This window comes from Eschrichtius robustus, chromosome 8 (genome assembly GCF_028021215.1).
Source record: "Eschrichtius robustus isolate mEscRob2 chromosome 8, mEscRob2.pri, whole genome shotgun sequence".
NCBI classification, from domain to species: domain Eukaryota; kingdom Metazoa; phylum Chordata; class Mammalia; order Artiodactyla; family Eschrichtiidae; genus Eschrichtius; species Eschrichtius robustus.
Genome location: NC_090831.1, coordinates 86,638,715 through 86,663,177, shown reverse-complemented (window position 1 = coordinate 86,663,177; position 24,463 = coordinate 86,638,715). Strand labels below are relative to the sequence as shown.

Below are 24,463 nucleotides of genomic sequence, written 5' to 3'. Positions count from 1 at the left end.
GCCCCCAGTAGAGCTGCACAGAGTACCACATTCTGTTTATTTAGACCCAGGCTTGAAATGAGCCCCTACTTGGCATAAGCTGTGCACACGTAGTCTTGAGGCACCTGTGGTCAGGTCTACATGGGTATTATATTGATAACAATCAACAATACCATCTGGAAGATAGATCTTGGGAGCTGGGACACTGCAGGTCTGAATATCAATCCAATGCTTACTTACCTCTCATAGACTGACCACCTTGGGAAAAAGGGTCTGCTATCTGATCGCTCCACTCCCTAATCCGTCAAAGGACAGCAATGAGAATTGTCTCAATGCTCCTTCGGCTCAGGGGCAATGTCAGCTTGAATGAAATAGTGTCACCAGTTCACGTGGAGAACAGTCCATCCACTCATTTCAAGGCAAATGGACCCTTTGGAAAGGACACGGCCACCTTTCTTATATAGGACTGTGAAGTAAATACGCACTGTGTACATTAAATTGTCTCATAGGCTGTAAGTCAAAAAGGGACTAACTTTATCCTCACTAAGGAATCCACATATCAAAAATGATTTCATCTTCCACTGGAAAAATAACTTGACTCATGAGTCAGAGATCAAACTGTTCTCATCACTGGTGAGTCCAGACATCACTGATTGGCCCTCTATGGTGAACTTGGTTTCTAAGCATAAATATGATTGACTTTGACAGGTCCTCAGGTGCTTTTAGTTTTCTTCCAATGTCATCTACAGGAAAGAACAAAACCCAAATTGAACCTGTCTTCTTGGCCCTCTCTTCAGAAAGTCCGGATCAGGACAAGAAGGCATGTATTATTCCAGCAGCACGCTCACAGTCTGTTGCCAGCCTCTGCAGATGGATGGGAATGTGTTCAGAATTCACACAACGTGATGGCCCCGAGAGCGCAACTGTGCACAACATGCCCAAATTGTAATTTGTCTGTGAAATGACAGTCACAAAGGGCAAGCAGTTAGGAGCCTCATGACTCTACCTAACATGCTCGTAAAGAGCCAAGAACATGTAGACATGGAGGCATGCTGCATCACTAGCCTCCCTCCTCCTCTGAGAAGACCATGGACCTCTCACACAAAGTACACATTCCTAAGTAGGAGGCAATTCCTAATTAGGATAAATCCAGAATACAGATTGTTAAACAAAAGAAAGCAAATAAAGCTACACGTATTCGGTCAGGGACATCTCTGGGAATCCCACAGACCTGAAAATATGTGTAAGTCAGCCCTCTCCATTCCTCCTTTCTAAGCTGAAATGTGTTTCTGAACATGCCTTACACGGATTTGTCAGGTTGGGAGATCCATGACGGTGACATCTCACGTCCCTTCTCCCACCCAGGCAGCGGGCCAACAGAGGGAAGACAAGTTTGCCACGGGAGGCCAAGAGGCCATGCCTACGAGCAGAGTGTCTGAGCTCATTGCTGGCCTTCGCAACCACCACTACACACTCATATTTCAACTCAAGAGGTGGACTGTTTGCTTAGATTGAATCGCTTCTCTTCCTCCCAGGTGGTTCTAGAAATTTCTAGAAAAAAAGATAAAGTGATCCTGAGCTCAGGAAAGTGTAATCCAGGTGTCCATAGGAAAAAAAAAGAGAGAGAGAGAGAGAGAGTATATAAAAATAGCAAAAACAAAAACAAAAAACAAAACAGAAAACATACGAAACTGCTTGACAAGTTCCAGGACTGAAATGTCCCACAATCACCATCACTCAGCCGGAGCTAGGATTCGGTTCAGTACAACTCGCTGTGCATTTCTTGAGCATTTCTCTGATTCCCTCTGGCATATGCTGGGATGTGTGGAGAAGGGACATAAACGTGAATGACAAATGGCCTCTTCCTTCAAGAGCTTCTATTTCTTGAGGGAAGCTATCTATATAGAGAGAGGAGTAATGGTAATATATCCAAGGCCAAATGGAATTAGGGCATAAAAGGGAACAACCAAAGCACGAGAGACAAAGAGAAAGATGGGGGGGAACAATCCATTTTCACTGGAGAAAGCCTGTCAGAACAAAATAGTCCTTAAACTGAGCTGGAACAGAGAGAAGCAGGAAGGGACAGTCCCAGCAAATGACACCAAACATAAACAAGGCACATTTGGGGGAAAGTACCAAGTGCACTCAGGGATTGCTGAATTGGCTGGAGTAAAATGTAGGTAAAAATGAGCAAATCTCGAAAAAACATAAAGTATTGCCAGATGGAGTCTTGACAGACCCAGTCAGGAGTGTGAACTTGATTGAATAAATGACAGTCACTAAACACTTCTGGGCAGTGGAGGGATGTGCTAGGTGTCACCGCTGGTCCCAGCACCACAGCCATCAGGCTGAGGTTAGAGGCCCCTGGACCAGCTTGCCCTCGAGACTGTCTGGTGCTCTGCATATGTATTTATTGCTGGAGTTACCTCATGATTCACTCTCTTGAAGGTCCCAAGAGGTGATCCCTTCCCAGCAGCCCTGCAGGCCTGTGAACACGTTACCCTGCTACTACACCTGTATTTTAATCAGACCTCCTTTTTCATTTCTTCCTTTTCTTGGAGGGGAAGTTATTTCAAAAATCAATGTGCTTCCAAAATGCTTTCCCAAGTAAAATTCAATAGCAATCCCTTTCCCCCTCTGCCTCAAGGAGGAATAAGAGAAATACCTGAACTTCAAGTTTATAGGATATGAGGGGAATCGCTCAGACTTTAATTCTGGAAGAAAACAATTTTACGTTAGACTTAACTAGAAAAAAACTCAGACTGAGAATCAAGAGGCACTGACCAGAAGACAGAGGGTAATGTAACCCCTCCTCTGTAGAATACCGAGTTTCAAAACACATGGTTACGGGAAACATTTAGGGTAGGGAGCAAAAATGCCAGGTCCACTTAGAGCCCCACGCTGGATTTTCAGTAGTTGGAATTTAACCGAATTTAAGGGCACAGTTCATCCTCTTATATCCATGCTTATTCGAGCACATTTCAAAGCCCTGTTCCCAGATGTGCTGTGCACGTCTCAGGGAGGTTTGTCTTCTTCCTCCCAGTAAAACCCAAGGCCCTTCCCTCAGCCTGCAAAGCCCTGTGTTTCTCCATCTCCTCTCCGTCCCTCTTCCCCTCTTTCCTTCTGCCCCAGATACAGTGACCTTTCGTTATTTCTCAAGCTGCCCATGTTCTTTGCCCATTTTTTTCTAATTTGAGCGGACCTCACTCCCTCTCTTCCTTCAGGTCTCAGCTCAAATCATACCTTATCCAGAGGGCCTTCTTCCCTGACTATGTTATGTGAACAGACCCCAGAGCCCAGCATCATTCTCTATCTCCTTCCCTGCTGTCTTTCTTTGCAGCACATGAAATCGCATCATATATAATATGTGTATTTACTTATTCTTATCATCCTCACCACCCCTCCAGGTCAGGACAGTAAAAACTTTGTCTTGATCACAGCTGCATCCCCTGAGCCTAAGAAAGTACCTGATAGAGATGTTCTTCCCACATACTGGTGGGAGCTGTGATTACAGAGGAGCACAGCAAGTACTCTAGCGATGGAAGAAATGAAAATATCCATTCTCCCCTCTTCAGGTAAAAGAGTACCTAAAATTATGTTGGGAGATCACCTCTTTCCCACTCTGTCTCTGTGATGTGGCCTTGATTGGTCTAAAACAGTGGTTCTAAAAGTTGGTCCTCAGACCAGCAGCATCAGTACCACCTGGGAACTTACTAGAAATTCTCAGATCCCACCTCAGACCTGCTGCATCAGAAACCTTGGGTATGGGGCCAGTGATCTGTGTTTTGACAGGTTCTCCAGGTGAGCCATGCCTGCAGAAGTTTGAGAAGCAGTTACGTAAAGGAACCAACTCATTTTATTTTCCCGGTTACAGTGATTGACTTAGAGACGGGCCAGTCGGAATCGAGGAGGTGCATGAGACTTGCTTGGGTTTTGGAGACAAAAGACTCACCTCTGCCTGCATGATTTGGCTGAAGAATTTGGAGAGGAGAGGCCTGTGTTTCAACACAGAAGAACTGTGTCAGGAACTGGAGAGAGCACAAACCCTGGGGGCCTCATTTAAGCCTTGGATCAAGCCACGAATGAAGTGAAAGCTGCCCCCAGCTTTTCAGCTACATGAGTCAAACAATACTCATTTTTACAAATTAAACATGTTACTATTTAAACTAGCTTAATTGGGGTTTTCTTTATATGCAACTGAAAAAAAGAAATCTAATGAATGCCAGGTGAGCAAAAGCACATGTTACAGCTAAACTTAGGAAACAGAGAATCCATCAAAGTGCAAAGACAAGTTACATCACCACATTAGTACACGGGTTCTTGTACTCTCCCGGAGTGGGGATTCTCTTACCCACACGGGGTGCCCTATGCCTGAGACTCGTGTGGGAAGGGCCTCTTACCCAATGCTGTGGACGATGCTCAAATCAAGGAAAAGGACAGAATATGGAACAAAATAGGTGATTAGATGGCCCAGTAAGGCAGGGAATCAATCACCATTATCAGGAAACGCAGGACAGAGTCTGGGAATCAGAGAACAGGGAGGAACGGGTCCTCAGGGAGTGAAAGATGTCGCTAAATAGGCCAAATGCCTGAGCAGACCTGGTGCCTGGGGCTGCCCTTCAACAGCGTCTTATGGCCCAACACCTGTCAAGGCCCTTTAAAGGCCAAGGAGGAAGCAAATACAAACAACCTTGCAACTCATACATATGAGCTATTTCACTGATTACTGGACAAATGTCTTGCTCTATCTCTGCCTCATCAGTCACTTCAAAAATTTCTGTTAAGAGACTTTCCATCTGACGTAAATAATGAAGAACAACGCCAGTGACTATCAGGTGACCAGCCCATGAAAAGGTGAAAATGCCTTTTGCAGAAGTGTGATGGTGTGCCCTCAGCCCCCTGTGAGTACCTACATCTGTTACACACTGGAGTCAAATTACAACTGTCCCACAGCACAGCTACCTGAACTCCTTTTTTTGAAAAAAAAAAAACTCTATACATATGTATATGTGTATATATATACACATACACGTCAGTGTGCTATCAAGCTTTAAATGGAAGCATTTGGACAAGACTATTCAACAGCATGGACCAGGCCAGAGTGGAAATGGCGAAGATCAAACCAGCAGTGCTCAAACTTCAATGTGTACACAAATCCCATGGGCACCTTGTCAAACCTGCATGTTCTGATTTCAGAACGGCTAGGGTGGGGCCTGAGGTCCTGCATTTCTAACAAGCTCCTAATGCTGCTGGTCCAAGGATGGTGCTTTGAACAGCAAGAGTCTGAATTCACGCTGGTGTAGCGACACATGTATGTCATACAATGTGCGCTGGGGCATTTGGACACAGCTGGGCATGTGTGCCTGTGCGTGTGCACAAACGTGTGTAGCAGGTGTGTCTTCATCATCCTAGATGTATTCTGAAAAAGAACACGGTCCTGACTCCGAGCATATCAGAGCAAGCCAAATAAACCACTACCTCAGATATGAGACTCAGTAGTATGGTATCCCTTGAGGATGAAGAAAAACCCACTTTAAAGCTCCATGAGAGAGACAGATCTTCAGGGGAAATATGATTTGACCCATAACATGAATGAATCACTGACAGGTGAGATCCTGTGTAATGGACTTCACTACGTTGAGAGTATAACACAGGAAGGACACAGAGCTCCTTGGGACAGGCACACGGGGAGCTCAGGGGGCTGGCTGCATCAGCATTTCAGAGGTGCATGAATGCAGCACAACGCCCCCCGGCTGGGGCCCTCTCCTCCTGTCTCTCAGCGTGGTTCACCGCTCTCCATCCTTTTGATCTCAGCTCAAAGATCACTTCCTCAGGGGAGTTCCTTCTCCAATCCATCTGCCTCCCCCTTCCCCTATACGCAAACCTATGGCGTCTGACCTGCCAAAGAATTGATCTTATACACCAAAGTTTTCCTTCAAGTACAGACATCATAGCATGTTTATTTGTAAGGATACTCGTTTACTGTCTTCCTTATTCACTACACCATGAACTCCACGAAGACAGGAGCCATGTTTATTTCATTCACCACTGTAATCCTAACACACAGCACAGTGCCTGACATTTAACAAGGCTCAAAAAATATTTATTGAAGAGTTGAAGGTAGAGAGGGAGGGAGGAAGTGGAGGCAGGATTTCTTAACCAAGGGTCCACTGATCCCTAGGTGAATTCCCTGTTCTATGTGCAAGCGTGCATGCATTTTTCTGGAAAAGAGACCCTTAGCTTTCATCAGAACCTGAAAAAGGATTGTGACCTCCCAAAAATCAAGAATCACTGAGTTACTAGTATCACATCAATCGAAACATCTCAAGCAAGATGTGAAATAAGAATGTTTCTTTCTTTAGAAACTGTTTCTAAACAGTCATTAAAAGCAAAAAGAAGGAAAAGAAGATGAAAAACAAGGAAATACTTTATAGGCACACTGCATTAGAATCTAGGATCTCAGTTCCATAATGAACTCAGCCTTTCACAGAAGAGTCAGGCACTCTTGTCTCTAGAATTATTACTGTGGACCAGAAAAAATCTTGAGTAGAAAATGGCCACTATTTTGAAATTCAAATATTTCTCTTTAAAAGACCAGTAGGATGAAACTGCTCTATTTAAAATTCAGCCAGCATAATACTTCCAAAACCCGAACAGACAATTTTGCTCAAGAGAAAAGAAAATCTTTTAAAAGAAAAAAAAAAATCCTTCAAAATGAAAAAAAAATGTAGTATATGAAACATTCGCAAAAACTGAGTGCTAGCTCAGTTCAGAAAATGGAGACAAGGACTTCCCTGGTGGCTCAGTGGTTAAGAATCCACCTGCCAATGCAGGGGATGCGGGTTCGAGCCCTGGGCTGGGAAGATCCCACATGTCACAGAGCAACAAAGCCCGTGTGCCACAACTACTGAGCCTGCGCTCTAGAGCCCGTGCACCACAACTACTGAGCCCGTGAGCCACAACCACTGAAGCCCACATGCCCTAGGGCCTGCATGCCACAACTACTGAGGCTGCGTGCTGCAACTACTGACGCCAGCGCCTAGAGCCCGTGCTCCACAGCAAGAGAAGCCACCACAATGAGAAGCCTGTGCACTGCAATGAAGAGTAGCCCCCTCTCACCACAACCAGAGAAAGCCCGCACGCAGCAACGAAGACCCAACGCAGCCAGAAAATAAAATAAAATAATAATAAAAATTAAATAAAAAAAAAAAAGAAAACGGAGACAATTTGGGGTTAGGAATGGCTTAGGAGGAGGAGCTATTACCAGATTATGGTGGTAATGGTCAAAAATACAATCTCTGGGTCAAACAGATTTGGTCTCAAGTCCTGGCTCTGCTTCCTTCTTGCCTGGTGACCTTGGATGATATTCTTACCTCCTTTAAGCTCGTGTTCCTCATGCACACAAATGCGACACTATATGCAGGGAAAGGTCACTTGGCACACAGCACGCAAACATGTAAGCTGTCACTCCTCCTCTTCTCATGGCATTGCCCATTATTACTATCACTGTAAAATATTATTAGGCTTCCCTGAGTTTCAGGCACATAATGAGTGTCAATCAATGCTGTTAACATGGTTGTCATTACCTCCTATTACTGAAGCCCATGTACTTATTTCCTTAGTAATGCAGGCAGGCCTCTGCTTTCAGTCAACCTCTGAATCCAAATCTTTTCTTCCCCTCAAGTAAATACCAACCTCAGCTTTCCTGCAGTCCTTATTTGCTATTCAGTCAATAAATCCTAACAGTGGCCACAAAACTACAGGTCAGTATCTGCTTAATATCTTTCCTCCCTGGCTTTGATCGCAAAGACAAAATGAAGATTCCAATTTCCTGGTTTCCTTTTCATATGGAAAAGCTTTCAGGGGTTCTGAAAGGTCTTCTGGCCCATATTCTTTGAGGAGCTCAAATGCATCCCACCTTCGTGCTCACACATGGGCCATTTGCTTGGGATACAATGAAGAAACCAGCTCACCCTCTCATCTGTTTAAACTCCCAACACGAGGTAAGACAGTAAAGATCACAGAGAACAGCTCTTTCATGTTAAAAGAATTATTAATTCCAGCATCGTCACCAGATTTCCTTGTAAAGCATTTACTTCTCTACTCTCTGTGCCCGCTGACCAGGTTCTTTAAAAGCCTGAAGCCAGCAGAAAGGAAGCAGACTTTTACAGATACATCCTGTTGGCCATTCTGGGCTCACAAGCCTGGCCCCCAGCTCCGGGCCTGTCTGTCCTGCGTGCTGGGGGAGGGAGGGGAAGATTTGGGCAGCTCTGCCTCTGCACAGAACACCGGCTCCAGGCCGGTTCATCAACAGAGCTGCACCATGTCCAGCTTTCCCTTCAGGGAGGGCACTTGCTGGGCCCCGGGTCATTCATCTCAAAGTGACCGCGGCGGTTCCCAGCTCACTGTGAAAAGTATTTCAGTGGCCAGGAGAACTCCGACTCTGGATTCTAATTCTGGCTCACAAATGGCCCAGTCAAACAAGTTCAACACTTCTGCTGGGCCTGGCCTTACGAATAAGGAAGCAGTAAGACCAGGGCTTTTTTTGCTTATAAAACAAGACATTAAAAGGTTTACCTTGGTGCCTACTTTCTTTTTTTTTTCCATTTTTTAAATTGAAGTATAGTTGATGCACAATCTTATTTAAGTTACAGGTGCACTGTGTAGTGATTCACAGTTTTTAAAGGTTATACTCCACTTATGGTTATTATAAAGTACTGGCTATATTCCCTGTGTTGTACAATATATCCTTGTAGCTTATTTTAGTCCTAATAGTTTGTATCTCTTAATCCCCTATATTGCCCCTCCCCCCTTCCCTCTTCCCACTGGTAACCACTAGTTTGTTCTCTATATCTGTGAGTTTGTTTCTTTTTTGTTATATTCACCAGTTTGTTGTATTTTTTTAGATTCCACATATAAGTGATATCATATAGTATTTGTCTTTCTCTGTCTGGCTTATTTCACTTAGCATAATACCCTCCAAGTCCATCCATGTTGCTGCAAATGGCAAAATTTCATTCTTTTTTATAGCTGAGCAGTATTCCATTTGGTGCCTGTACTTTAAACAACACACCAAGAAAATGCCACTGAGCTCCAATGGCCACTTTAGGTGGGCATGTGCTTAGCTCCTAACCCCTTACCCACGGACCCACTCTGTGTTCTCATCTCTAATGTTTGGAGGTTGACTGTACAGGACAAAGAAAGATAAGCCCCGTCAGCCATAAAAAGGTCTTGGAGTAGACCAAGTCTCAGAGAACTGCATCCCCTTGGGGACCCACAAACAGCTGGAAGCAGTTCTTCTTCTAATTCCTCCACCTCGTGCTGAGGTTCTCCAGGTGTGGCCCCCGAGTCCCAGCATCCCTTGGGAACTTGTTAAAAATGCACATTCTCAGCCCCTGCCCTAGACCCACTGAATCAGCTCTCTAAATGATTCTGATTCCTGCTAAAGTTTGAGAACCACGACCTAAGGCATAGAATACGTGGTAGGTGTATAGAAACTAAGAAATGAACGAATGAGGAATAAATGAAAAGTCTTCAGCTTTACTGAACCAATGCCCAGTATGACCTGCTCCCAGGTAATGGTTGAAAGACACTACAGTGCGCCCCTTTCGTGTCTGATGGATGCTGGGGCATAAATTCTAATGATCTGGCTGTGGCCTTTGCCTCCTGACCTATCTTCCACACCCCCCTAGTTTATGACACTGCCCGATGCAACATCTATCTGTTAGCTGCCTGTGCCAGGCTCTTGCTGGCTTCCACGGCTTTGAACATGCAGTCTTCCGTGGCTGGGATCTTTCCCTTTGTTCTCTTCCCCAAACCCCTACTCCTTTTTGTGCAGCTAAACCCTACATATGCTTCTGGTTTCAGCTTAGGAAGTCACCGTCTCCAGGAAGCCACCCCCCTGGCAGGTTTCCATAGCATCCTGTACATCCTCTATCAAAACTGCATCCCTCCCTATCTACACTCCTGTTTACTTGTCTTTCTCACCCACTAGCCTACACTGCACGCTCTGTGAGCCAGAGGACTTGTTTATCTTAACCACTGCCATACCTCCAGCACCTTGAACAGCGCCTGATTCATTAATCAATGAATCCTGACTATAAAATAATCTGTGTGTGTGTTTTTTTTACAATAGGTAATATATACCTGTTTTAATTTATTATTGATTGATTTCATTGATTCCTAGACATGAATAATTGACTATTAGCCTAGAAAAAGAGACTCATGGATATAAAAAAATAGTAATTCAGCACCTTCTTCCTTAACAAAAAAACTGCCCCTACATCCAGTCTTTTTTTTTAAAACATGCACACACTTCTGAATACTTGGTCTGTAGTTGAAACACCGGCCCCTGTGAAAGCCTGTGTGTACAAGCCGACTGCTCCTTTTCCTTGCTAGGTCAGAAGAAAATTGAGATTGACTATAAGATTTCCATGTGTAGGAGGATCCAGGATCACAAAAGCCTCCCCTCCTATTTCATATTTGCACACTCTCCATCAATTTTAATTTTTCCCAGCTTGATTGAGAGATAGTCAAAGAGTCCTGGATGGCCGTCCAGCACAGTACAACCCTGAGCTCCCAGCACAGCACAGGGGCCAGCGAGCCACCTCTGAGAAGCCCATGATGCTGCCAGGATGCCAGCTGATTTCACAAGACGCTGCTCCTGTCCCTGTTGCTTCACTGAGTCACAGGGCTGTACTCACAGCACATCAAAGAGTCAACCAATCTGTCTGTGGCCTGACGGAAGCCAGCCCACACACGGCCATCTCTGAGGACACCCATCCCCAGGTTTTCTCGGTTCTGAGGCATTCTGGCACCCAACTGTGTACCTTAATTTTCTATAGAACAACCTGAAGCCACGGGGCTCAAGGCGGAATGCCACTAGACCACACTGGTGATGTGGCCAAGGGAAGTAGATTCCTTGGTGTTTCCACCTGGGCGTTACAAGGGAAACCTCATTCAGCCTCATGACCAATCTGTTGGTGATGATATCATCTCTATTTCACACAAAAAACAGAAGTTCGGAGGTGTTAGATCCTTTACCCCTGGCCACTGTCACTTATTCCTCAACTTGTTCCAGAAAGGATTTACACCAGCTTACAAAGCTACATGCAGAATGAAATAAAATGAAACTTAGTGAATGAGGAAAACAGGAAAGGCTTAACAATAAATTTAAACAGTAAACACAACGCAGTTATTAGCTCCGTTTCTATGGATCAGGAGTCCAGGCATGGCCTCTGCTGAGGGTCTCACAAGACTGCACTCAAGGTATTGACTGGGGCCACGATCTCAGCTGAACCTTGACAGGGGGAGAATTTGCTTCCAAGCTCATGCAGTTATTGGTAGCGTACCCATCACTTTCTAAAGGCACCGGTACTGGCAGCCTCCTCTCTGGTCTGCAAACAGGCCACACCCTTCCCAGCATAGAGGCCTGCCCTTCCCCCGCCCAAGACAGACCTCCCCACCCCCGTCCTTCCCACACACGGTGGGCTCCACTCAAAGGAGCACCCCTCAAGAAGGCTCTTCCTGTCTACCTTATTCCAAGTTGGCCACCCCCAGTCCACCCTATCATATCACACTATTCCCCCCATTCCTCTTCTCACAATTGGCAATGACCTTGTTTCTTATTTATCGCCGTCTGTCCACACTAGACTGTGAGCTGTCTGAAGGAAGAACTTTTGTCTCTCTTGCCCAGTCCCAAATCGCCACACCTACAGCAGTACCTGGCACACAGCAGGTGCACACTCAAAAGTTGTAAAAGGAGTGAATTAAGTAATTAATGAAATCCTCCTCCAAAAGCTCATGGCAAAAGCAGGATATTTAAAAACCTGAGCGGACAGTGACGGACTCTGAGAGCAGCCCTAGCAGCTCTTGCCAAGTTCTCTGACAAAGACCCGAGACCAAGTGTCCTGTCAGGCTGGCTGCTCAGGTGCCACGGGCGGCCTGGAATGAGTCCCCTCGCCTCCCAGTGTCCCAGTTAGCTCAACAATGACACGAGGAAAACATTCCTCATGTCAGCCACCACCGCTGTCACTCTCATGGATAGAAAGGGCTTTACACCCATCGATGACGAAAATATAATACAGCTACACCAGACAGTCTCCTGCTTACCAAGGAGTAATCAAAGTCCCCTAAGCAGCCAAGAGAGATGCTACAAAATAATTAGTGTTTTACCTGCTACAGTGACACTCATTCAAATCTGTGTTCAAAAGCCCCATCTAATTACAATCCAGAATATAATTTTCTGAGGAGAAACACTGCAGGATTCCAGGAGGTTTATGCTGAAAACAAACTCAAAGCTAAAATTAAAATCAAATTGAAATTACATTTAACCTTGAGCCAGGCAGGCTGTGTAGTAAAGAATTAACCTGGCCCAAAGGGAGTCTGGCCTTGGCCTTTAGCTCCTGGGGAGTGATCTCTAGGCCCCTGGAATGCACTGCTTGACAGGAGTGTCCTTTGTTGCCTGGGTGCTTTGGCCAGGAGACACTCTAACAGTGTGCTTTATGATGGGGGCTTTGGGCCATCTGATAACAGTTCCAACCTCCAGAGGAGCTGGAGACTAAAGGCATTAGCATGACCTCTGGGAGGGGCTACAGAAGGTCAGCCATGCAGGCAGCAGGCAGCAGGTGATCGAGTCCCAGTAAAAACTCTGGACACCAAAAGCTCAGGTGAACTTCCTTGAGGGGAAATACCCCATGAACAGTGTCACACATTGTGACCAAGAAGAGTCAGTGCCAGTCCATGACCCCATGGGACAGGATGGTGGAAGAGGCCAATGCAGAAATATCTATAGATCAAAATACCACACAAAAAAAGATGGCAAGGCCAAACACTAGCCATCTATAGATAGAAGGTATAGAAGAGGATCCAGGAGGTCCAAGTGGCTTACAAGAGAATTGTTAATAGGCAGAGGTGGATTCTGAGATTCAGAGGCCTGCCCCTGGCAGTCACAGTAGTAGACTCATGCATAAGAAGAGCTGATAGCTCCTGCAGCATCAAAAGTGGACCAGAGGCTCCGCTTGCTCTGACTAGTCTATTCCCTGAAAGGACAGAAATGTGTGCACATTCTGCATAACGAGTGTGGGGATAAAGATCTAAGATGGACTTGGCATTGGGGGTAGAAGTCACAAGGAGATCAGAGAGGATGAAGATGACAGAAAGGCTAAGAAGGGAGCTAAGAAACCTCTCCCCAAAGCAGACCTTCCAGGGGGGATGCTGGGTGAAATACAAAAGGGTAGAAAAGACATTTCCCATTCCCGAGTGAACCTAAAATCCAATGCGGGCGAGAGAGAACAGCAGTGCAATATAGTATATGCACTAAATAAGGATAAACACAATCAGCATCTCTAAGAAACCAAAGAAAAAACATTTACAGAGGCCTGGGATGAAACTTGAGCTGTGCCTTCAGCTTAAATCAATGAAGAAAATGAAGGCATCTCAGGCAGAGGAAAGACATGGACCCAGAGGCAGGAATGTGCATTGTATATTTAGATACAGTGAAGGAGTAGCCTAGGGCATAAGTTAAAAAAAAAAAAAAAAAAAAAGAGAGAGAGAGAGAGAGAGCTACTGAGTAGGGAAAACATTTTGAACTTTAAGGTTGGACTTGTAAGTGCTGAAGTCTGATCGGTGGTACAACTGAGGTGTCTACTGCCACCTGGTGTCACCTTTATTACATATTCAGAGTGGCTGCTCATCCTGAAAGCTAAGTTTGCCAAAGGAAAAATAAAAAGGCAGGTTTAGAACATCACACTTTAAAATGAACATCTCATTTGATTTAGGACCCTAGTTCTAATGGCAATTTGAGGCAAATCATTAAAAGCTGTAAACAGAAATGTTCCAAGCACGTTCTCCTTTGAAGCAAGGGAAGATTGGCTTGATTTTAATTATAGAACAGCAGTTAGCTTTATATGATTTTCTCCTACAAACAGACACACACACACATAAAGTCTGTATCCTTGCCTGCATCTCTCCTCTTGCTTTATAATAAATGATGAGTTTCCTTTATAGGAAAACACAAAGTGGGTCATCCACAAAGGCTGTGATCTTCCCTTGGAAGGAAGCCACTGGCAGCCCCCAGGCGCCAGCATCTCCGACACCGTTGTGCTGTTGGAGTTCCAGCGTTCTCCTGCACAACCTCCCACCACCTACCTCCCAGGACCTCAGCGGGAAGGACACATCTGTGAATCCCCTGGCCCTCCTTCAATTCCTTACAGCTGTAAAAAACACTGCATGGAAAGAAAGGAACATTTCCTAGACTGGGAATCCCCAGACACTTACCCAAACTGAACAAGTGAACAGAGTTTTTGCTCCGGTGAATTATACCGCATGAAGGGGAGTGGGGAGAGGAAAACAGTCCTGAGACGACGGTGGTCTGTAAAGGCCTGGGATTTGCTGCAGTTCACATTAATTTTCCTGGCTTCTCTGAAATGTGGGCCTGCCCTGACTGGAGAGGCCCGCTTTGCTAGCAGGTTACACTCACTTGCAACTACTTCACCCAAGATTCAGGTCTGAGTTTGCTAGTGTTTCTTACACCAGCCCAAGGTTTAGGTGGTCTTCTCTCTCCCCAGCGTGACCCGCATAGCTCAGCCCATCTCCTGGCTTCCTTGTGCCCCCGGGGGCTGCCAAGACTGGTCTCGTCAGCCTGCCCGAATTCAAGGTGGGGAGTGGATTCGATACTGGCTGCTGAGGACCGCCAGGGAGGCTATGGGGTGGGGGGCTGCTTATTCCTCCTGGATTTCCCGGTTGGCAGCCAAGACACAGATGGAGAAGGCAGCGTGAGGCTGGGGGAGGGAGGTGAAAACAAAGAAATGAGAAAAGAGACCCAAAGACAACATCTCCTCCTCAGGGAGGCCTATGTGTGAATCCAAGTATAATTGAAATGATTTCACATTCATGTTTCCACAGCATACTAACTACCTCCCTTGCTACCAGAAATGTCTCCATGACACACCAGCGGAGGCCAATGCAGAAGATTTGCAAAGGGGATTATCTAATTTGAGGACAAGTCAATTAGCAACTCTAGGACTTAAGACACATTATCAACGTAGCCAGTTAAAATTTTTATGTGATTCATAATTAAATCATTTTGCATCCAAACATATTCAATGAGTTAATGAAGCCAATATGCTGATCACAAAGCCTTTAATTTTTACAGCAAATGAGGCCATGATGGGTGGAACTGATGTGAGAAGAAAAAATGAGCAAATCTTAAAAAGTTTCCCAAAAGAGAAAAAGAAAGTTTTGGCTAATATGTAGTCATTTCTTATTCATTTACAAAGTTTTTCAAGTTTTTAGACAATGGACAGTTTACTATTAAAAATTTTGAACTGGGTAAAAGACCAAAATAAAATAAGAGTTCTAAGTCCTAGACATCTCAAAAGTAAACTCTAATTCAGAGAAATTAGAATTATTACTTTGATCTTATAAGAAGAGCTATCTAATATTTATAATAGAATTTTCCCTCTGGAACTTGTCATATGATTAAGGAAACCCAAAAGAGGTAACACTTCCTGAGAGAAATACCTCCTTTATCCTCTCCCTTCTCTAAGTTACAAACACAATGGTACTTGGAAGGTGGCATTTGTATATTACGCAACTTTATTCTTTGTCCTAAAGGAAGTACAGATACTTCTTTGAAGGATAAGGGGAAAATGAAAGGAATCAAATTCATATACAGTTTATATATATGACCTTCCATGATATCAAGGCAAATCCCTTTAGTCCTATATTGAGTCATAAAAAAGATCACAGCCCTTAAAACACAGGTCATGACTATGTTTTAAGCTTCCTTTTAGAAATTCTGCCAATGACATAAAATATACAGGTAAAAATTTACACGTGTGGAACGTGATGTGATGGCTATTTTCTTCTTTATTCTTTTTAATGTTACTTAAATGTCGTACAATGAACATATATTATTCTTATAAGACAAAAAGAACAATTTTTTTAAAGGCTTACAATGCAATCTTCACTTACCGTATTTCATTCAAGGTCACGAAAGAGAAACGGTTCATTTATAAATCGTTCTGTAGATTCATCAGTGAGACTCTATCTAATCTGTTCTCCACGATGAGCACAGGAGAAGACCTCGACAATCAGAAAGGTAAGTGGCCGGGGCGGGGGGGCCAGATTCTCCATAGAGAGGAAGGGACACAGGACAACAGCACACTGTGCCAGGACGGCCTGTCTATCATGGGCCAACGTGGCACCACCCGTTGACCTCAGTCCTTGGAGTAGCAATCCCACCAGGTGGTTGCTGTCATACCTATTCTAAAGGCAAAGAATCTGAAACCCAGCAAGCTACCAGGGTCACACAGCTAGAAAGTGGTGGAGTTGAGGTTACGTCCAGCTTGGCATCGCCCAGTGCATTCTCTGTCCATTGCTTCCTAAAGGCTCCCTAAGGTTTGTTCCTTGCTGGAGATCCCCTGAGAACGGAACTCCCTTTCGATGTTGACCTTGTTTCTTTTCTCCCTCCTGCCACATCTGTGCTTGGAAGAAAGAAAGAAATCCAGGATCTACCCAATATTGGCCACCCTCACTTGAAAATGCACGAAGGTGAACCTCTCGGTTGGGGAATGAGATTATCAGCAAAGTGCGTGACAGTCAGGATTGTCCAGCTCTGCCCTCCTGAGCTCCCCTGCCTCTTCCAGGCAGTGGCTGGCCTGGAAGGGTGTTCTGTCCCTACACCACACACAGCAGAACACAAGCTCACCTCCCACCATACTCCATCCTCCAGACCTCAGTGCACAAAGATCCCAAGAGCATTCTCATAAGCTCCCCAAACTCGGGCATCCAGCCCCTTACACAGTGACTCCCCCGCCGCCCCCCAACTGCGCCGCTGTAGCAACTTTCAAGAGCAGAAGGTTAGCATCTGTCTGGCCACCTAACAATTTCGATTCTCTCTGTTCATGTCAAAGTCGTTTCTCACGACTTCTGCCAAGGTGCTCATCATATTCCTGCTAGCAGTCCAGGGATCATAATACAAAATAAATCACCAAAGAGCGAAGAAATCGAAATTTGCAAAAAGGGAAGAATCTCTGCAGGCCTGCTCTCCAATTTTTGCTTTCAACACGTTCCTTTGAAATGGGATGAAAACCAAAGGTGTAGGCTGCTAGGGTCCTGGGAGAAGTACAGCCTTTCCTTTCTATTTCAGACAGAGAAGGGTCCAATCCAAATCCACAACTGGGGTAGGGGAGCTTCCAAAAGAAGGCTTACCCTTGTTAATCATTTAATTAATGGTAGAAGTTACAATAGCAGCCAACAGTTATCGAGCACATTGCTCGGGGGCACTGGGTTGAGCACATGCATCTATGCTCACAATCTCACTGAATCTGAACGACAGTTCTTCAAGGTAGGCTCTTTATTATCCCCAATTCCCAGATAAGCAAACTAAGGTTTAGCGAGCTTAAACAACTGTTCAAGGTTGTAAAGCTGGACTGGATTTTTAGCTCTGGGAGACCACAAGTTTCTTAATTGCTGTGCTCTATTGCTTCCCATCAGACTTTCAAGTGATGGGTATTTAGATGCCAAATGAAGCCTGGTTTGTCTGTCCAGGTGCTTAATTCACTCCAGAGTGCATTAAGAGCTTTTGATTTCAATAGACAAGGGTAAGGTCAATCTAGGGGGTGGTGCAGGGAGGAGAAAGAAGGGAACCCAGAGAATTCAAATTACAACCAGAAAATGGCTTGAAGGAACTAAACACATGAGTTGGAGCCAAATGTTGGCAGATGCAGCCATGTTCAGGGATTTGTGATGACAAGGACAGTCCTTTTCCCACCCTACTTTGAGCTGACTTTATAGAACTTTATCTTTTATATCCAAAGATCAAATAAATAAAAAAAGATCACATTTAACGAGAACTAGGAGAAATAAACTGGTGGCAGTTAAAGGGTAAAAATAACTTCTCTGTGGCTTCAGACCACAGGAGATTTCTCATTTTAAGAGGCACAGGCAAATCACTTAAACAAGGCCTTTTTGGACTGTGTTCATCTCATGTTTCCTCCCACATCCACGGTGGTTAAAGTTATATACAGTCTTAGCTCTTGAACCTCATGGAATTGTGTAGTAAATGGAAGAACAACCAGGCCAAACTCATCAACTCACAAATGCAACCTTGTAGCACAGAAGTCAAAGCCAATTCTTCTTTGTAACCAGTTGCTTTGTATGGAAGGAGGTTAATCAGAATTAGAAAAGGTTATGGAACCCACAGTCTTTTTTTTTTTTCCCATGTATCATCGATACATAATATAAATATTGCACTATACATACAAGTTTGCATACAGAAATGTATAGACATGTTTGCCGAATTGAAAGCAATGTTTAGCTCAGGGTTGTGAAATAGGGAATTTTAAAAATCTTTAGCACATTATAATGGTTAATTTTATGTAAAAGTAGGTGCTGTCTTTATATTCACAAAACGGGTAACTTCAATGAATATGTATTGTTCATTTAATACAATGATTAAAGTGGTTTGCTTAATACAAATGGAATCCACGGTCTTAATGAGAGACTTTCCTTCCTCCATCCCCAAGCCCTGTTTCTACTCTCCTTGGACTCTGGACACAAAGTCTCATAGTTGGCTAAAATCCAAGGAATCCTCACCTCACCACCTTGTTTTTCATGTGCAGATGTGTTCTGGGTGAGACGATGAGAAAGACCTGATGAACTCTGCCTGAGACCTAGAATAACCAAGCTCACTCAAATACCCAAAGGCAGCCAGAGTGATTTGAGATTCCTACCTCTGCCCTATACCACTGCATTTTAGGCCAGATTTTGGGAAGCACTCCTCAATCTTAAGAGTCAAGCTAACACCTGGAAAAATCCTAGGGTGTCACTAGCTTTCCAGTGAACCTGCAGACACAAAAACAGAATCACTTATAGGAGACAGCTCTGAAATATGCCCTTCAATTTCCTAATGTGGGACATAATGTGGGACTGAGTCAAGATGAGATCAGTCTCAAGAGAAGAAAGAAGCAGGGGTGTTTACACTGCACTTTGGGGGCCCTTGTTCTGTGCACCAAGGGAGCTGATACCCTCTGTTCCATGGTCAAGTCTACCCTTGGTCTGTAACCCAAGCCTATTCTCCAAAGCACTGGACTTACCGGTAGAAAGTAGCATAGTCCACAGTTGAGTGGCAGGTCTGAAACTCCCAGGATTTGAGTTTCTGGCATTCCCGATGGGCTCGAAGCTTTACCTTCACTGTCCCTTGACACAGTTCAGGCACTGGTTTTCTCTGGGGTCTGTTGCAGAACTCATTGGACTCCACCCTCCAGGACTCGGCAAAGTCATCCACATCAAACTTGAAGTTTCCATCTCCACCAATTAAGTCATCACGCTTATGTCCATTGTAGTTGCCACAGAGACCACAGAGTTTGCCCTTGAGATGGGGTGCAGCCATGACTTCTACAAAACTGTCTCCATCCCATGATATTTCCAAACCTAGAGGAAAAGAGGATCGACCACTCTTGAATCCACCAATAGTTCCCAACTGTATAGATTCTTACATAGTACATATGACTATCCTCTAACAAGGAACACTAAGGATCTCACCAAATTCTTGATTACCTTTTAATTTCGCCACGTCAAACATTGTGTGATATAACATGAATCACTTATTGGGGCTTAGAACTTTTTAAATGTATAAAGTTTGCCCTTATAATGATATCTTATGTACCCTAATTTGACTTGTAGATGACTATTCATTGACCATGTTACTCTAGGGTTTATATTTTTGCCCTTTTATAGAGTAATTGTCTTGGTCCAAATCATGTTTTCATTTATCCAACGACTACTACAATGCAGAAATGGAAAGACAACAAAGATGATAGTTTTTTTAATATCATTTTTCTTTATCCAATAATCCCCCCATATGATTATGCTAAGTGCCAAGTGAAAATTTCCAAATTATTTGCTACGGTGGAAGTATTAAAGTAATAAATATAAAGCTTCTGAATACATCCTCTTCAAAGGACAACACTCCTACAAATGAAAATGTTTGCCCCCTCGTTATTTTACAGTCATCTGTGAGACATGCACAGCTGTTCAATCCATGCTTCCTAGGGTTGAGATGTTATGAGCCCTAGGTTGGGGCCTCCATGCCTGGGCTGATCATAAGCATCAATATTTGACTAGGCATTGGAGGCTATCAGCCCACAGGCCAAAGTTACTCATGTGCTGGATAGAATCAGCAGGACAGTACTGTCTTGTTCACCAAGGAAACAATCTTCACTCCACAAGGTAAAGAATGTAATCTCCTCTTGGTTTGCTGAACTGACCATCTAAACAACTGGAGAATATTTCTGAGAACATTCATATTTTTCCAGACCTGCTAGCCCAAAGCTTCTAGGATTTACTCCAGCCAATGACCCCACTGAATAGTGGGATTTCTGTCACATGTCAGACAGCCAGGTTCCACTGTCACACATCACAGATCAGTCTGACCAGAAGGTCAAGAAGGAACGTTCTCATATCCACCCTGATATTGTATGTGAAGACACTGTCCATAAGACAAAGGGGAGGGTTTCGTGAAAAGTCTTTTGAGGCTCAACCCAGAGCAAATGATAACTCTGGTGTTATCATTTTCTTTATGTCTCAGGTGTGCGTTGGAAGCTTCTCTTACTGTTCTCCTGGTAATGTCCTGGCAGGGCCTGAGCCCCACAGTGAATGGTGAACTAGGTACCAGTTTGGTGGATGAGCACCAAGAGAACCTCTACAATAGGTTGAGGTGCATTTCTGCCCTAGGACTCTTTCTTACTCAGTGTCACTGTCTCCTAAGAGGGACAGCCCACAAAGAAAGCTCTGTTTTAACAGAAAAATAGAAAGTGTCCCTGCTGTGTGTTTTCAGTCTTACCCTCTTGGATTTCTGACAAAACCTAGTCTTTTTATGGCTGAGTAATATTCCATTGTATATATGTGCCACATCTTCGTTATAGCTAGTGGGAAGCAACTGCATAGCACAGGGAGATCAGCTCTGTGTTTTGTGACCACCTAGAGAGGTGGGATAGGGAGGGTGGGAGGGAGGGAGATGCAAGAGGGAAGAGATATGGGAATATATGTATATGTATAACTGATTCACTTTGTTATAAAGCAGAAACTAACACACCATTGTAAAGCAATTATACTCCAATAAAGATGTTAAAGTGAAAAAAAAAAAAAAAAAAAGAAAAAGAATTGCTGTGATTGCCTAACAGAGAAGAAGAAAACCCTAACCTAAGTTAAAAATGACTCATCTACTTTAATTATAAAATGAGAATGATTACTACTATTACTGATTAATTAAATATTCATGAGAAAAAAAAAACAACACAAACAACCTAGTCTTTGATTTAATCTGTTCTGAGCCTCCGGAAAGAGCAACATGACTCTTTTTAGAAGACTCTACCTTTGTTCCTGAAGGATCAATATTAGCCTGATGAGCAAGTGTTCAGAAGATACTCAGAAGCTGGGGAGATAAGGTGGTGATGAAAAAGGAGAAAGGGGTGCAGAGGGATGGAATGGATCTTGTCTGAATATAAAATTGGCATAAGGCAATGTCCGAGTGATATAAGATCAGCAAGAAACACTCAGAAGTAAGATGCTAATGCTAATATTCCCTAAGCCAATATTCTAAAGCCAATATTCTCTTGGACGTGGTCCAAAGGGAGAGACGCCTGGCCAAACAGCATTCCTGTGAGTAGGACACACAACTGCCGCAAGCAAGAGTTACAGATCCGCTTTAGGGAAAGTTATTGGTAGAATAAACCAGTGGTCTAAAACTGGATTTCTCAAGAAATAAACAGAAAGACTCATATGGAAATCACTGTATGGTAAATGAAAGGAATGGAAGCATTCTCAGTCCAAGGCAAATGGTAGAGAAGATTTCTTGATCAGGAGAAGAAGCTCGGTTCCAAAAAGCAATTAAATAGAATTGGGTAAAAAGCAGGAAAGAAGGTCATAAGAAAGTGTCTCTTGGGCTTTTGGGAATAACTGGGTGAAGAGAAGACAGTGATGGGGCATGGTGATCAGAGCAAGGACACACTGCTAGTCTGTCCCCACACTGGACTAATCTCCTGTGTGGATCTCAAAGATGGGGTCAATTCTGACAACCACAACTATTGTATACAACGATGTCTATTTCTTCATACCCCACCTTCCAACACATTATCTGACACATAGTGTATACTCACTAAATGAATGAATTACCCTGTAAATTGATACTAGGAGTCTGCAAAGCCAAAGAAATTTGTGAATTTCATGCTAGTTAAGACTCTGAAATAACATTTTGAAAAAAGACAAGCAAACTATAATATGATTTGTAATACACTCTCTAAGGTATAGAAGACACTTGACCTCATAAGCCTGTAACTAGGCAGCTGCCCAGCCAGAGAAATGAAGGGAGAGATCAATTCCATACAACACTCAAACTTTTAGAGCATAATTCCAAAGATTTTCCACCTTGCAAAATTTTCCAAACTACAAATCTCTTTCCTAGACAGCAGGCAAATGCTATTTTCCAAGTGCCACACTGGTTGAGAATTTACATCCAAAGGAGCTCCAACAAAATTACTGGCAATGATATAATACATTTGAGACTTTGGGCCACTGAGTTCATGGGAATTCAACTCACAGTGAACAAGCCAATCATTCTTTCTTTGCAATGGACTGCTGGTCCATGCATGCTTGGGAAGATGCAGACCCACTGTGTTTTTAATAAACTCTTCTCAAGACCCTTGACATCCCTTTCATGAAACACGGTCCCCCAAATAAGAGAATAATTTGTAATTCACTCTCTTTTCCTCCTCTTTTCTTTTTATCATTATACTAAGAGGATTTTCACAGAACAATGCTAGGCTTCGTATTGTGTAAGGATGACTTATTCGACTACAGATGCCTTTGTCTATTGCTGTATCATATACATATGTGTTTGCACAGTAACTTTTACTCTCTACATGAGTAAAATCCATGCAAAGTAAAGTACAGTAGTGACAGGCAAAAAAAAATGAATAAGTTGTAATTGAAAAAAAAAATTGCTCTTCCAAAAGATATTTTTAATAGGCATCTTATGAGATGAAAATGCCATGGAAGTGTTTGAGGGTTTGGGGTTAGTCCTTTCTGCAGCTGGGATGAGTTTCCCAGTTCTCTGCATGGGAAATCGGTAGAAATAACTGGCAGTCAGAAGGCCAAAGCTGAAGCACACGTCTCATGTGGGATGTGAGCAGCAGCTGCATTCCTTCCACTGTATGAAGAGCCTTCCAATTTTCCCTTCTCACCAGTGAATATTTTACCAACCTGTTTTTCACCTTTCAAGTGTGTGACCTGGCTCCAGACTACTAATTTTTTTTTTTTTTTTTTTTTTTTTTTGGTGTGGGGATTGTTGTTCTTTTATTTTGTGGTTGTTTTTCTTTGCTTTTTTTTTTTGGTTGTTATTGTTGCTTTTGCTGCAGTCCACTTTTAAGAGAGAGGGGAGATGCAAAATCTGTAGACATACCATAGTGATGCTTAAAAATGGATAATTTTTCTGTTTAGAGTTTACACCAAAGGAAAAAAAGAAAAAAAAAATATATATATATATACTCTAGGTTCATCAAGTGTAGAGCTCTACCAAAAGTAAAATAAAAAGTCACACTCCCACATGTTAATGCTTTCAGGTGGATCTGACGTAACTCTTTCAGGTGGAGTTGATGAAGTGAACAGGTGGCAGAAAGGGAATATTTTAAGTGATTCGCTAAGTGCCAAGAGTTGGGGTGGGGGTGTGTGACAGGGGTGAGCAGAGCTTTCTCAAGCTACTGAGCCTTGTTCTGTGTCTTCTGTACTACCCCAGTTGTTATTAGGAATGTAGCTATAGCCTAATTCCACCCAAGCTACACGGTCACCTGTGCTCCTCTGGCAGACAATTCCATCATGAAGCGCTGAGTCTATAAACCACAGGGCCACAGAGCCATTCTTCCCCATCTCCCGTCTTCCAGCTGCAGGCTTGATTTAAGCTGCTATTTTGAAGAAAGTACCCTTTGATCACATAAGCTTACGAAAAAAAATTATGGAGGAAGAACAAACACTCAAAGGATATACTGTGATATTTTAGATAGGCAATCAATAGGTAATAAAAAGAAAATATCCCTAAGGGGTAGTACAAACTGAGATTGGTAGACCAGAGTGGAAGAGACTATTGTCTGGAAATGGAATTGTTCCATTCAAAGGATAATCGCGAAGCAAGTTTAGTGCCCAAAGAAATACAGTTCCTCCCTAGCAAGCAGAAAGCTTGTGCGTGCCGTGTGATACAGGAAGTTGTTCAGCTGGGTATTAAGGGCACATAAGTTACTTGCATCATGGCAAGAGAGACAGAAAAAGAAAAGAAATTGTAAACCTGAGTTCAAGGCCTAGAAGAGTTAAATTCACTAACCTAATTATGGTATTTATGATATATTATTATTTTCTTAGCAGCCTTATCCTTTTGGTCATTTTTGCCATGTGAAATCCTTACAAAGAGTACACTTAGGACTTCCCTGGT

The 24,463-nt window shown here is 43.5% G+C and overlaps 1 protein-coding gene across 2 annotated transcripts in view; it reads right to left on the bottom strand.

Moving 5' to 3' along the window:
- BMPER (BMP binding endothelial regulator) overlaps positions 1-24,463 on the bottom strand; it is a 321,921-nt gene that overhangs the window by 126,190 nt on the left and 171,268 nt on the right. For both annotated transcript variants that reach the window (XM_068550034.1, XM_068550033.1), the window contains exon 13: positions 19,080-19,416. In XM_068550034.1, coding sequence (XP_068406135.1) covers positions 19,080-19,416 — 337 coding nt within the window. The remainder of the gene's footprint in view (positions 1-19,079; positions 19,417-24,463) is intronic.